Below are 16,410 nucleotides of genomic sequence, written 5' to 3'. Positions count from 1 at the left end.
GTTCTGTTCTAGTTCTGTTCTAGTTCGGTTCTAGTTCTGTTCTAGTTCTGTTCTAGTTCTGTTCTAGTTCTGTTCTAGTTCTGTTCTAGTTCTGTTCTAGTTCTGTTCTAGTTCTGTTCTAGTTCTGTTCTAGTTCTGTTCTATTTCTGTTCTAGTTCTGTTCTAGTTCTGTTCTAGTTCTGTTCTAGTTCTGTTCTAGTTCTGTTCTAGTTCTGTTCTAATTCTGTCTAGTTCTGTTCTAGTTCGTTCTATTCTCTTTAGTTCTGATCTAGTTTTGTTCTAGTTCTGTTCTAGTTCTGTTCCATTTATGTTCTCGTTCTCTTTTCTAGTGATATTTTCTTTATCGAATAATTTCTCGTTATTCTGTTTTTATATATTTTTTCAAAGTCACATCCTAGTACTAATGGATTGTTAATACTAATAGAATTACGCATTACTCATGTATATCTAAGTAATAAAATCGGTATAAACAATGTTGTGTGGAAATTCCTCAATATTAACATAGTCTTTTTTTTTAATATTCATATCCTATAAGTTTTTTCTTGATTTAATTTTTCTTGTTTTGTATGCTTACATATTTTCTAGTGTATTTCATAAATTTGTTACTCATTAACTCAATTGCACTTATGAATATAAAACTAATAATATTGCTTGGTTTGCATGTTAACATTTTGTTTTGAAAACTATTGCCATTTCTAGGTTTTCGTTAGATGTTTTTCATTTTTTACCTTTCTTCCTGTACTCGTCTTTTAGTATTCTTACAATATGTTTCTATGAGTTTTTTTCTCTAAAGATGACTTAAAACTTTCTCAAACAGTATTACTAATGTTAAAAATCCAATGCATGTAAATAAATGTTCATATGTTAGAGTTGTAAAAATAGTATGATGTATACATACATCTTCTTGTTAAGACTTTATGTTGCATGTATCAGAGGCAAGAAACGGCTTTTCAATATATACATAATTTTCTGTATGCTTTTCAAAATGTTTTCTTTTTTAGTTTTGTGTTCTTTCATACCGTTAGTAAGGTCATATAGATATTGAAAACATATATTGGAAAAATAGAAAATTCTACATAGAAAAACTGAAATGAAAATAAATATTAAAGTCAGTCTGTTACTCAGTCAATCAGTCAATATGGTTTACGGTTTTCTTCTCTTCTTAACTATATTTCTTTTATTATTCTTCGTTCTACAGCTCATACATATTTTTCTAAAATTAACTATCTAATAATCTTAACTTGACTTGACTTCTAAAGACATCTCTAGCATTCATTGCTTCGTTTTTTTTTCATTTCCTTTTACATTTGCCAACTAAACTCCCTGTATAATGAACCGGTAGTGGAGCTGGCTTTTTTTTCGGCCCTCAATCTATCAATACAGAATAAATGAATGATGGATGAGTGTTTAAATTTAAATGTAAAATTTGCAGAAAAAAAATCTGGCAAAACTTAAGATTTTTCTATATTTTACTAATGAGTTTTAACAACTTTTTATACTTTTTCTCTTTATGGATTTTTTTCCAAAGAAAGATTATTACTATCAATTGAAAATTTGTAGTGTTTAGAATATTTTGTACAAAAACAGTATAAGAAGGGGCGTTTGCATACACTTAAACATAAAAAAAATTGTAGAAAAACTGGCTTTAATTAATGTTAGAATTTCACTTTAAAGTTGTTAGCATTATGTTAGCTGACCGGTTGTAGTTTATTTATAGATCGATAATTGATTAACAAATGTTAAGATTTTATCTATTGGTTATTTGTTATTTTAGCACAACTAACAGCAATAGCAGCAGCACTAACAGGCAAAAGGGAAAAACTAATAAATGTAAATTTAGAAGGCAGGTGCTTTTTTGCCAAGAAAATGATTAATGTGATTTTAATTTGTGGACTTAAGTAAGGAAAAATCAATAGATCAATATCGTATTTTAGTGTATTTCTTAATGCAAATGTTAACTGCAGGAAATGTGTTTTTTTTAATCAATTACAAGACTATCTTTCATTTTTGTTTGTTATATAAATCTTGGTATTATATGTTTTTAGTGGAGTTTATCTTTAGTTTGTAAATCTTTTAAAATGGAAATTTTTTTGATTATAGCGGTACTATTAAAATTTTAAATATATTATAATGGATAAAGTCCCAAGCAAGCGAGTTATTCTAAACCTAAACTTTTATAAGAAATAAGAGTTTTACAATAAATATTAATATTTTGCTTTGTCTTTCGACGAATTTTTGTTAAAATGGACTTAACGTCTTTAAAATCTAAATTTTATTTAAATTTTTTAATTTGAATATATCTTGAAGAAGCTAGAATACATAACAATACAGAGGTTAAAACTGTATTTTAAAGTCGATAGAACCGATATAGTCGCGTCGTTATAACTTCTCAAATTTGTTAAACAAAAGGCTGCTTTCAAACTCTAGGATTGGATATCCCAAAAAGCTGATAACACCAGATTTAGATCCAGCCAAGCTTAATCCAATTTTATGGACGTTTAGGTTAGGTTTTCATTGAAAATGTCTGTTGATACAACAAACTAAATCTTATATAGTGATCAATGAAGGTAAACAGAAAAAAAGAACTTCCAAAGAAGCGAAAAAAAAAGTAGAATTTACTCTATGGAAGTACTGAAAAAACACAAGCTTGTCATAGGAGGGATGTCCTTTTTATTTGATTCCAAATTCACTACTTCTGAAGTCATTCTTAAAAAGTAATTTTAATGTGCTTTTTTGGAAGTTACTCGGAAGTGAAATTATAGTATTCTAGAATACGACTAATTTGACTTAAATAATAAGTATTAATATTAATTAGGGTAATAGACACATTTAATACAAAAGCCCAAATATAACATTTCAACATTGAAAAAAAAAAAACAGAATTATTTTCGCTTCTTCGGAAGTCTTTAAACATCACTTCCTAAGAAGGTAAAAAATTTCAATTACTGCTACTTCTGAAGTGGTGATAAATGTTATTCTTTTGGAAGAACTTCGTTTTATTTTTGCTGGGTATTATCGTCCAATGTTCTGAAACATAGTTTTCTGAACTTAATTCAAAAGAATTTTCCAATCAGTGTTCGTGAGAGATGTTATATCCAAAACAATATCACTCCCAAGATATTTGGATCTAATTTCGACTATAGCATGACAATGACTAAGATAGTGCTCTAGAGTTTCACTATCCTCTCTACATGCTCTATGTACATTCGTTTGAATTCCCACGTCCAATTTTGTATAGTTGTGTCCACTCAAAATAGGTTCCAACATATTAACCTGAGACTTACTCATTTTTAGGAGCCTTCTGTACCTGCCCTCGTTAAGCAAAGCTTATCTCGTTAGCAAGTGAAATGCCGACTAAGACCTTATTAAACTACTTCTATGTAATCCAGACGATATATAGTAGTCATTGAAAAGTATGTAGTTAGGTAAGTAATTACAATTGAAAGCCATTATCTAGTTTTTGCTGGGAAGTTATAAAAGTAATAAGGTAATTAATTAACTAAATGATATTAAAGTAATGTCTTTTTTAAGTCATTACCATTAAGTATGCGTGTTAAGTTGTGACCGGGGGGGGGTCAAACATATTACTTCAATTATTATTTTAAAAGTAATTTAAAGTGATTACTAAGTAATGCAAGTTATTGTTAAGTAATTTACTAATACGTGGGTAAAGAATTTAAAAATTACATTTTCCTACTACAACAATTTAGGAATATTTTCACAAATGAAGATGTTTTTCTTTTCATACTGCTCAATGTATTATTTAAAGGAATTTTAATTAGCCATAATGAAGGAAATTTTTTTTTTTAATAAACATTGTAATAGAAAAATAACAACAACAGCAACATGTACTATAAAAAGAATATTTAACAACACTTTAACTGAAAGACGTGGAAAAAAAGCACAAAAAAAAACAAGCAAAAACGTAACAATATTAAATGCAAAAACTTACATCAATAAGGAAGCTCTTAAGCGTATAAACTTATTTCTTACTTTAGTTTTTGTTTTTAGTGCTGCTTTTGTCCATATAATGTTGCCGTGAGAGATGATAAGAAACCCAGTCATCAACTATTTTACCAGGCCCACATACACACATCTACCTTAATATACACTTTACTTTGAAAGCTACTTGCTACACATAGTGTGTTGCAGCAGGCAATACACAGCACTTGGCATTGACTCACTCGCTGTTAGTTGCTGTTGCTGATGATGATGTGCCTGACTGGTTAATACATACTTTTACTAATTACATAAAATTTACTGAGTGCAAGGTATAGTTGCAGCAACAAATACAAAAAAAAAACTAAATTACAAAACAAAAAAGAAACAGCAACAACTAATGTAGGCGCTGTGGCAAATGAGCCACAAAATGTGTTTGTTAAAACACCCGAACAAAAACTAAACTACATACTCATTGTACAAGATGCTCCAGCTATTGTAGAAAAAAAACTAGAGCAGCAACAGCAATAGCAACAATAACAAAACGCAAAGAAAAACCTAATAACAACCTAAGCAAAATGCAAAAAAAAAAAAAAACAAAGAACACACTCTGCAAGTGTGTGTTGCAAACAATTGTTGCATTCTTGCATAATATCACACGTTCTATGCTAAAAGAAAATTAATGGCAACACAGCCAGCCAGCCAGCCACTCAGCCAGCAACACTAGTTGCATAAACAGTATGCAAGCAAATAGTCCATAGATTGTACGAGTACATTAGCTTCAAAACATTTTAATTTAAAAGATAACTTTAACATATTCCAGCACTTGGAAGGGCTTTTTTATGCCAATAAAAAAAGTTGCTGGTACGTTCGTTCATACAAAGGCCAGTTGTGTTGTGTTTGGTGGTGGGCCGCCAGAGATATGTATGTTGTTGCTTAGGTTTTGTTAGATATCTAAGTAAGCATTAAAATTCAAACTTCTTCAGATAAACCCCAACAACTCCCCTTTCTCTAAAACAATCTCAAGTGATAGGGTTTTTTTTTTTTTTTTTTTGTGTGCAGCCGCCACACATTAGTTACAGTAGCTGTGGTAAATGTTTGTTACAACGTTTACAATCATGTTACAAGTTTTCAAACGTTTGAAAGAAGAAAAACGAAATTTTTTCGATCTTGATTTTATTTTGTTTGTATGTGTGATGCAAAAAAAGCTTTTGCTAATGTTGTATTGAATTGGCTAAAATGAAAATCATCTAATTAGAATTTTATTTTTTTCTTATGTGGAAATGTTTAGCTGGAATTGAGAAAAAAGTGAAAAAATTAAGCGTATCGAAAGGGTAAAGAATTACACCATTTCTGATCCATATGATCTTAACAATATAATATAGTGATTCGCATATATAGAAAAGTTCTAGAAATGCTTTTTTTGTTTTATTATAAGAAAAATCTTTTTAAAATAATTTTTAAAAGAAAAAGCTTTTTATAAAAAAAAATCCTTATGAATAAAACTTTCGCTTTAGAATGCGTTCATGAAGAAAATCATTTGATAAAGGAAGCTTTTTTTTAATTGAAAAAACTTTTTCATCTACAACTTTTGTCTATATCAAACCTATTTCCTTTTAAAAGGTTTCAATTGGATTTGTTATTTAACATGCTCGTGATTTTAACCGTTAGATACATTTGTCATAAAAAAGCTTTTTCAAAAAAAGCTTTTTATGGCAAATTGACAATATAATATAGCGACGAGCATAGTAAAAATAGGGGAATTTGTAGCTTACTGAGAAAAGCTTTTTTTTTATAGTTCATAAGCAAAAAAGATTTAGTTTTGAAAAAGCTCTCAAAGCAGTTTTTTGTAAAGAATTGTAAATTTTCTTTAAAATAATTATTAAAAGATAAAATTTGTTTCATTAATAGAATTTTATAAAAAAGCTTCTTTACGAAAAAAGCTTGCACTAGAAAATGCTTTCATAAGGAAAAGTATTTAATAAAGAAAGCTTTTTTATGGTGTTTATGAATCAAATTTATTAAAAAGTTTTTTTTTTTTTTTGATTTTTCAACAACAGCTTTTGCCTTTAAAATGTATTTGTATGAAACATATTTTCTTTTAAAAGCTTTCACTTGCAATATTTTATTTAACATGCTCGTAATTTAGTAAAAAGCTTTTTATGACAAATTTCACAAAAGTTATATTTTTCTTTGACAAAAAAGTTTTTTCATAAGAACCTTTTTTCGATAAAAACGCTTTCCATCAACAAAAAAGCTTTTAATATAAAAGCTTTTATGCAAAAAGATTTTTATATTTTTTTGGAAATTTCAACATGCTCGTAATTTAGTTTGTTAGATACATTTGTCATAAAAAGCTTTTTATGACCAATTTTACAAAAGTTATGTATATTTTTCTTTGACAAAATAGCTTTTTTCATAAGAAGCTTTTTTCGTTAAAAACTTTTTCCAGAAACAAAAAAGCTTTTAATACAAAAAGCTTTTATGCAAAAAGATTTTTATATATTTTTTTTGGAAATTTATTTAAACAAAACTACTTTTTGTAAAAAAGCTTTTCATGAAAAGCAATTTTATAAAAAAGCCTTTAACAAGAAATAATTTTGAAAGTTTTTATACAAAAAGCTTTTCATGAAAAACATTTTTAAAGCTTTTAAAATAAGTGGTTTTTATGACAAAGACTTTTAATACAAAAGCTTATACATATGTTTATTCATGTAAAAATATTTTTGAAAAAAAGAAATATTTTAATAAGAAAAAAGCTAAATTAAAGTAAACATTGCCCACGTTCCCATTGTGCACTCACACATATACATATAAATGCAGATATTACATTAATTAAACATTTCTTCAGTTATAGACCCAATTTTGTCACAAACTTATTAACGATTCTTAAGAGATTTCACTTTCAACGTAAATGGTGCATTTAACTCATTAGTTTCAATGGTGCTTTTCTAATTACATTTATGTAACATGATGTGACTTTTTTACTTAAAATTCTCTCTGAATTGCAACCATTAAAAACTAGAAGTTGTTTGTTTATTTTCTTCAACTAAGAAAAAATCCCTAGACTTCTAACTAACTGGAGTGAAGAACACAAATATGCTTCTATGTGCCTTAAATGTAATGAACCAATTGTTAGTTAATGTTGCAAAAGCTTTAAAAAACACTTTTTATTAGAGCACAAACCAAAAACTAAATAAAAATGAAAAATTTTTTTGGAAAACAATTCTTTCCTTTTTTTGTTAAGAAGCCTCTATCTGCCTGTAGTGAGGCCAGAAAATTGAAATTATTTAACAGCTTTTGGTCATTTCTATTAAATTAGCGAATAATACAAATGGAAAACGTTTTCTCTCTTTTTTTTTTAACCTGATATGGTTAAAGACAAAACCAAAAGGGATTTCCTTAAACAATCTAATGAATTCATAAAAAAAAACTAAAGCAACATTAGAAAAACGTGATGACCATGAAATTAAATGAATAAAAGAAAAATCTAAAGCGGTTTCTTTGCTTAAAATTTTTTTTTTTCTTTGTTAAAATTGCCAAAAAAAATATATATATCAATAGTAGCTTTTATTTTGTGGCTAAAAAAAATTTTAATGATGGTATTTAGCAACAGTTAGTTAAAGGTAATTTATCCTAAATATTACTTAATGATATCGAAATAAACTATTTCTTTTTTTTCTAATTCCATTAAGAATAGAAAGTATTATGATTAAGATGGCAATTTACAAAAAAGGCAAAGTTATTTCAAATATTATGGCAAGTTATTAAAATAGCAAACATTTTTGTTAATCAGGAAGTTTCTTAATATTTTTCTTTTATTTTTGGTATTAAAATGGTCAACATACTTATAAATGCTATACATTTGTTGACATTTCAAACTATTAGTCAAATCACTGGGAATCAGAGCTGCATTTTTCATAGAAATTATAAAATTTCTAATTGAATAAGGTGCTTTCAGAAATTTAAATCTACATCTGTGCTTTTTAAATGTTTAAAGCTTTGTGTTCCATATAGCGTTTCTAATTAAAAAATTGTTCTCAACTAAACGAATAAACTTGTATAGATGAAGTTTTTATGAAAAAGCTTTTTATAAACATATTTTATGCAAAAAGCTGTTTATGAAAAAGCTTCTTAAAAAAAGCTTTTCATGGAAAATAGTATAAAAAATACTTTTTTAAGGAAATAATTTAGTAAAACGCTTTTTAGAAAACAGCTTTATCGAAGGAAAAAGCTTTCTATGCTAAAGTTTTTATAAAAAAGCTCTTAGTATGAATTATTTTAATTTTAAAACCTTTTAAGCTGTTTTTTTAAGAGCTTTTAGAGACAATATCATACATATATGTATAAATGTATAAATTATTTTTCGAAAAAGCCGTTTTAGAATAAACTTTTTATTTGAAAAAAACATGAAAAGATTTAAAGCTTTTTAAGGAATAATTTTTCATGAAACATGTATTTCATAAAAGTAATAAAAAGATATGTTTTAAAAAGCTTTTAGTATAAATGGTTTTTATGGCAAAAGTTATTAGTGCAAAAGCTTTTTAGAAGGAGAACTTATATGTTTGTACATTTATGTACAATCTTCATATAAAAATTCTTTTTGGAAAGCAACTTTTAAAGAAAAGCTTTTAAGGAAAAGCTTTTTATAAAAAGTTTATAAAAAAGCTTTTTATATAACATATTGTTTTTTGGAAAAAAGCTTTTTATATAACATATTATTTTTCGAAAATAGCTTTTTATGAAAAAAGAAGAATTTTAAAGAAAAAGTTTTTAACAAGAAGTATTTTTGAAGAAAGCTTTTATACAAAAAGTTTCTCTTTTTATACTGTTTTTGTAAAGAAAGCTTTTAAGAATAAGCTTTTTGAGAAGAGAGTTTAAAGGGAAAAAGCTTCTTATAGAAAGAATTGTATAAAAAAAGTTTTTAACAAGAAGTATTTTTGAAGAAAGTTTTCGCACAAAAAGCCTTTTATGAAAAACGTTTTATATTATTACAAATAGTTTTTATAAAGAAAGCTTTTATTATTAAAACCTTGTGAGAAAAGATCTTATATGTATATCAAAAAAAAAAGCTTTTAATATTAATGGTTTTTATAAATAAAGCTCTTGATATAAAAGCTTTTTAAGAAGAGGCTTAATATGTACAAATATTAATGTAAAACATATTTTCGGAAGAAAAAGCTTTAAAAGGAAAAGCTTTGTCATCATTATAAAGTCGTTTTATGTATTAATATTATTTTGAATAAATGAAACTTTATTAAATGTAAAATTTCTATTTAATTCTGTTCCTACCATTTACATCCACCAAAGACTATTCCTATTGTTGTTGTCATAACAATAAAATTACAAATACAAACAAAAATATGATCAGCAAAAGGAATTTTTAAATAAAAAAAGAAAAAAGTGCCGCTACTATTAGAGTAATTTCTAAACCATTTAGAAAACAATACATCAAGTGCAATGGCCTTTTGGTAACCGTACTTCAGCAACAATAATAACAACAACAACATTATTGAACTTTTAAGTTTTTATGGCCCATCAAAAGTAGTCGCCGTATTTATTGTTATTTGTAGTGATGTTGCTGTTGTTTTTATTATTCTTGTTCAGTCCCAGTCGGACTGACTGACTGCCAATAACTGAAGAGGAGTATAAACATAAATCAATCAATTACAATTTTCTTTCAAAAAGCTATAATCTAAACAACAACGGCAGCAGCAGAAACAGCAGCAGTGTTAACAGTGGCATGTTGCAATATATGCGTAACAGTAGAATAATAATAACAAGTGAGCTGAGTGGCAGACAGACAGACATCAACAGCAAACAAAATTATTATACCTGAAAACTTTTAACCGGTGTTTTTTTTTTATTAATAAATAAGAATAACAACTAAAAAAGAAACAAGGACTTTATTGCTAGATGTTGTTGCATACAACGCCTGTTAGTTAGATATATAGATAAACTGGTTTCATAATAAAAAGGTGCCCGTTCTCATTGAATTTAGATAAAATACAATCACATTTTACCACGCAATAAATTGCCACATGTATTAATAATAGAAACAATATATATTTTTTTTCAAAACTGTGGTTTATTCTGGGTGCTAGTTTCTAAAGATTTCAGAAGTGTTGTTGGTTACAAGTATTTTTATGATTGCTGTGGTTTACTATTTGCTGCCACAAAACTGTTAGAGGCCTTAATACAATATACGGACTGATTACTTTAATTGTGCGAAAACAAAACGAGCTGGAACTTATGACACTCTTGACATAAAACAAAAGACTTAAGACACATGCATCAATACTTGACTGCTGGGTGTTTAGTTTTTTTTCTAACATATTTTACAATAAATTTTCTAGAAATTCATAGAAATGTTAGAATATAGCTTAGGGTCTTGATAAAATGTCTTAATCAAAATGATCTTGCTAGAAAAGTGGTTGTGTTTGAGGTTGTGGATGGTTCGATATTGGTTTAGCTTATCTTAACATTAACATCATTTTCACTCTTGTCAATTTTTGTTGCTTTCATTTGAGTTTATGTTAATTTTATTTTAGTTTATAGCTTAAAGTCTCCAATATAATATTTTATTTTATGAGAAGAGAAAAGAAAAATAAAGATTCTTCCTGCCAAACTGTGTCTAAAATAAAGATGACAAAAATTTATGGCATTATTGCCATTGAGTAGAGAGGTGTCATGCTTTAAACACAAAAACACGATTTTTCTAAGAATTTTCTATGGCTCTTGCTTTCAAAAGGTTTTTCTATTATTTTTCTTCACTTTTTTTGCTAGAATTAAAAAAAAACCTTGTCTTCTATTTTATCTCAATTTAAAGTTAAATCTGTTTAGCACTTTTTCTTTTTTTCAATTTTCTTTTAAAACTTGCACTTTTTTTTAGTTTAAGTCTATTATTTTGATTTCCTAGCTAAATGATCTAAATATTTTTCACTTTTTATTTTAAATTTAGTTGTTTTCTTTTTCACGTTCATTTAAATTGTGCATTGTGGTTATTTAACTTACCGACATGTAAATTCCGTTTCTCCTAAACACAAGTCGAAACAATCACGTCTTGATTCCACTGACACTGAACTTTTAGCATGTCCATTAAGTTTATAGTTTTGCACACGATCAACACACCAAGCACGTGCACATGGTCGTACTCCCAAACATAATTTTTGAGCATAAATTGTAAACACCGGGAATTGTGATTTGGTTAAGGCACCTGGAAAGTCAGAAAAATAAGGGAAAAAAAATGAATAATAAGAAAATATTAAAAGAATTACATAAATTTGTTAAGTATTGAAATAAATACTATCAGTATATACACTGCAAGAAAAAACTTAAGCATAAAAAAACTTAAAAACTTTTTGTCTAGTCTATAGTCTAGTCTATAGTCTAGTCTATAGTCTAGTCTATAGTCTAGTCTATAGTCTAGTCTATAGTCTATTCTATAGTCTAGTCTATAGTCTAGTCTATAGTCTAGTCTATAGTCTAGTCTATAGTCTAGTCTATAGTCTAGTCTATAGTCTAGTCTATAGTCTAGTCTATAGTCTAGTCTATAGTCTAGTCTATAGTCTAGTCTATAGTCTAGTCTATAGTCTAGTCTATAGTCTAGTCTATAGTCTAGTCTATAGTCTAGTCTATAGTCTAGTCTATAGTCTAGTCTATAGTCTAGTCTATAGTCTAGTCTATAGTCTAGTCTATAGTCTAGTCTATAGTCTAGTCTATAGTCTAGTCTATAGTCTAGTCTATAGTCTAGTCTATAGTCTAGTCTATAGTCTAGTCTATAGTCTAGTCTATAGTCTAGTCTATAGTCTAGTCTATAGTCTAGTCTATAGTCTAGTCTATAGTCTAGTCTATAGTCTAGTCTATAGTCTAGTCTATAGTCTAGTCTATAGTCTAGTCTATAGTCTAGTCTATAGTCTAGTCTATAGTCTAGTCTATAGTCTAGTCTATAGTCTAGTCTATAGTCTAGTCTATAGTCTAGTCTATAGTCTAGTCTATAGTCTAGTCTATAGTCTAGTCTATAGTCTAGTCTATAGTCTAGTCTATAGTCTAGTCTATAGTCTAGTCTATAGTCTAGTCTATAGTCTAGTCTATAGTCTAGTCTATAGTCTAGTCTATAGTCTAGTCTATAGTCTAGTCTATAGTCTAGTCTATAGTCTAGTCTATAGTCTAGTCTATAGTCTAGTCTATAGTCTAGTCTATAGTCTAGTCTATAGTCTAGTCTATAGTCTAGTCTATAGTATAGTCTATAGTCTATCTATAGTCTAGTCTATATTCTAGTCTATAGTCTAGTCTATAGTCTAGTCTATAGTCTTGTCTATAGTTTATTCTATAGTCGAGTCTATAGTTTATTTTAGAGTCTAGTCTATAGTCTCATTATTTTCCATACTTCAATTACAAGTAAATAGATTTAATGCCTTTTATAAAATGTTAATCTATTTTAATCTTTCCTGTACAGAAAACAACTTGTTAAAATCTACAAATCATTCCCATTATCATCATCATCAATTCACTTGCCAACTGATAATTATAACAAACAAAAACACTTGACACTAGGCGTTGGCAAATGAAAAATACCAGCTAATTTAGCAATTATCCATAAAAAGTCAGCAGCTTGTTAAAAGCTTAACTATGTATGAGAATAAATTTCAATTAGATTCAATTATGCCTTTAAACCTCTGAAAACACTCTTGGCAAACTACCAAAAGATTTATGGACTTCTTTTATGCCAAATCATGCAAAACATATAATTTGCAGACGCACTAAAACTTTATTTTTAAACACACACACACACACACAAAGAACCAACCTTTGAAAAACTAAAAATTAGATGAAATCTGATCATTATCATTACTAAGAAGATTAAAAATCAACGATAAAAAGATGTTGTTTAAAGTTATGATCATTTCACAATCATGTTATAATTGTAATATAAAATAACCAAAAAAGAATTACATTTATTTTTAGTTATAGTTTTACTAAAAATAACTAATAGTTGGTACAACTAGTAGTATGAAGTTTTTGTTGTTGTTTATTACTTACCTGGCAATTGATCAGCATTGGCTGAGAATAATACACATAGACCAGTTTCATAATTAACCGCCTGACATGTTTCATTACCCTGGCATGCTTCCAAACAATCTGTTAACATTAGTGTGCCAGGCAATGAATCCAATAGTTTACCAGGAGCCGAGAATACATAACTGCAATTAGAGAAATATGTAAAAAAAAGAAGAGAAATTAGAAATAAAATTACTTTTAGAAAACCGGTAAATAATTTGTAGGAGCATTAAGATAAATGCAAATGCAAATAAAAATATTAGTTTTTCTTTTTTCCTTTATTATAAAAATGATTAATGTTAGCTGTGGCATAGGAATTGTGAAAATTTTAATGGAGTTTGTTTTCAGAGTTTATTTTTAATATGGAAATAAAATTTTTTAAAAATTAATAATGAATATTTTAAGCATATTATATTATCTTTATAATTTATGATCGTAGTTAATTGGTTTATTTCAAATATACGTTCTTTTTAAAAAAAAAAATAGTTTAAATTCTCTTGGTCTTCTTCTTTAAAGTAATAATGGGAATACAATTCTAAAATTATTCGAATTTTTTTGTTCAAAATATTCGAAAAACGATTTAATATCAAAAATTTCTTTCGATATAATTGTTACGTAAAAACTTCTTTAGTTTTGGTAGCAGAATTCTTCCCAAAACTTTCGTAAAACTATTTTTTGTGAAAATTAATATAATTTTTCAACTCTATGTATGTTATTTTTGAAAAGCTTTGAAATCGAAAAGAATTTTTGTAAAAGCTTTTTACAAAAAGCTGTCTTCGAAGTAAAATCTATGTATTTTAAATAATTTTTTTTAAACTAATATATCTAAACTACCAGTATTTCTCAAAAAAACTTTGTTTAAAGAAAAAAAGCTTTCACAATAAGCTTATCTAAAAGCTTTTTAATAAAATTATTTTTCGCAAATCAATTTTTCTAACATAATTTTACTAAATGAGCTTTTTCAAAAAAAAAAAAAAAAAAATTACACGCGTTTCAAAAAACTACATGCTTTACAAGTAAAAGTTAGACTTCGTAAAGCTTTTAATTAGAACGGTGGTTTCAAAAGAGTTTGTTACACAGAAAAGTATCTTTTAGAGAAAATTATTTACAACATAAAATACATTTAATCTATCTGGATATTTACAATAATAAACTATGTTTTACAAAAAGCTTCCACAAAATGTTTTTCTAAAGCACAAAACTAGTGTTTTAATAGGAACTTTTTGTACTTTAAAATCGTTTGCATATTTCTAGAAAAAGCTTATTTAAGAAACTTGAACTTTGTCACTAAAAAATGCCTTCATAATGTTAATGCTTCTTTAGCGTTTTGGTTTTAAAGAAACTTTTACAAAATGCTTTTTCAACCTTTCGATATATCGTTAAAAATAAATCTATTTTACAAAAAAAACTTTTTAATTTCAATAAGAAGCTTCTTTAAAAAAAACATGAACTTGCTAAAGATTTTTGTTTAAAAAGCTTTTAGAAAAAAGCTTTATAAAGAGAGTTTGCAATAAAACTTTTTTATGAAATCTTTTTTACAAAAAAAAAAACTTTTTTATTTCAATAACAAGCTTCTTTAAAAAAATACCATCAACATTCTAAAGTTTTTTGTTTAAAAAGCTTTATGAAGAAAATTGTAATCAAACTTTATTTTTACCACAAATATCTTTTAAACGAAAAATTTGTCATAAACTAGCTTTTAAAACAATATAGGTAGCATATTTCTAGAAAAAGCTCTTTTCAGAACCTTATTGAACAAACTTATTTTGAGAAATCTTTGGAAATGTTGGAAATTGTGTTATATTATTTTTTTGCATAAAATGCATTAGAAAATCATTATGGAGAGAATTGCAATAAAAGTTTTTTATGTGAGCTTTTTCTACAAAAAGCTTATTTCAGAACCTTGACTATTGAACAACCTTCTTTAGATACAATATCGTTGAAAAGATTGGAAATCGTGTTATATTATTATTAAAATTCTTTTAAAAAGCTTTATGTGTCAAAAACTTAAAGGGAAGAAAATCTCTATAAAACTTTATTTTACAAAAAGTATTTTTTAAGTAAATACTTTTTTCATTCTTTTCTTCTGTGAGCTTTTTTGTATGCATGTGCATAACCCAAAAGCTTTCTAAAACATTGTCTTGATGAAAAGCTCTTTTAAGCCAAACATTTTGTATAGTAAACTACTATAGACTTAGTAAAACGTTTGATGATTGCAAAAGACTTTTCAGAAAAAAAACTTTTGCACAAAAGTTGCATATTTAAGCTTAATTTTACTATAATATCTTTATATTATAAAAGCTTATATCATATGAATCATTAAATTTTATAAACTGTATGTATGTAAGCTTTTTTTTTACTGATAACCTACTTAACTAGATAATGTATTGTAGTTTTTTATATTACCAAATCGTTAACACCTACTGATTTCTTATCCAACCTATTAAAATTATCTTATAAAGATTTTATATATAAAATTTTATAAATTAGTAATCTCATATAATAACAGTTTTCTCTATTAAAAAAATTATTCTTTATTTTCCCAATATATTATTTAATACTTGTTTTATTAGCACCTTAAGACATATTCTTTCTCATCTTTAATTTTCTAATTTTCGTTTAAATCAAGCTGCAAAAACGTTACAGTTACAACTTATTTGAACTGGTATTGAGCGCCTTAAACTCTAAATAATCAAAGCTTTATGTTATGTTATACAATACTACTTAGAATAGAATAGAATTTTTAAATTTTCCAGATTTTTTTTTTTATTTTATTTAATGTCCTACAATTTTCAATAAGACCACCATCAAATGAAGCTGATTTATAAAGAAAACTAGTATTACCTAAAAAACTGGTTCGAAATAACAAAAACAAATAATAAACAAGTAAGAAAGTATAGTCGGGCGTGGCCGACCATATGATACCCTACACCAGTTATGAATATTAAATGTGATTTATTTTTCATAATATCTCATTTATCTTCAATATTCCCTTGTTCCGATACATTTAAGCAATTTATGGATGAAAAACTAATTTTCTGAAAGAGGCTTTATATGGGGGCTAGGGGCAAATATGGACCAAGCCCGATAAAATTTTGTGAATATATTTATATTTACATAATATTTTATTGTGCTGAATTTCATCGCGATATTTGTGTTTATAAGTTAATTTGGGACATTCAAGTAATTTTCTGAAGGGGACTTTGTACGGGAGCTAGGGTCAAATGGGGCCCGATCTTCATGAAATTTGGCAGGGTTATCAAGACTTCTATAAAACTTAGTTGTGCCGTATTTTATCGATATATCTGTATATTTAACATAATTATGAGCTCAGAAGCCCTTTTCGGGCGGTTCTGTTCTATGGGGGCTAGGTGAAATAATGGACCGATTTTAACCATTTTCAATAGGCTT

The 16,410-nt window shown here is 26.9% G+C and overlaps 1 protein-coding gene across 1 annotated transcript in view; it reads right to left on the bottom strand.

Annotated features, from left to right (window-relative positions):
* The window catches only part of LOC119606991, a gene marked incomplete at its 5' end in the record, with an annotated part of 43,393 nt that extends 30,251 nt beyond the window's left edge, over positions 1-13,142 (bottom strand). Inside the window, 2 exons of the mRNA XM_037960674.1 lie at positions 10,954-11,155; positions 12,982-13,142. Of these exons, the coding sequence (XP_037816602.1) occupies positions 10,954-11,155; positions 12,982-13,142 (363 nt within the window). The remainder of the gene's footprint in view (positions 1-10,953; positions 11,156-12,981) is intronic.
* Positions 13,143-16,410: the final 3,268 nt, after the last annotated feature.

This window comes from Lucilia sericata, unplaced genomic scaffold (genome assembly GCF_015586225.1).
Source record: "Lucilia sericata isolate MDLA Ls3-8-SP2 unplaced genomic scaffold, ASM1558622v1 Contig000643F_arrow, whole genome shotgun sequence".
Taxonomy (NCBI): Eukaryota; Metazoa; Arthropoda; class Insecta; order Diptera; family Calliphoridae; genus Lucilia; species Lucilia sericata.
This window is presented reverse-complemented; position numbering and strand designations above follow the sequence as displayed.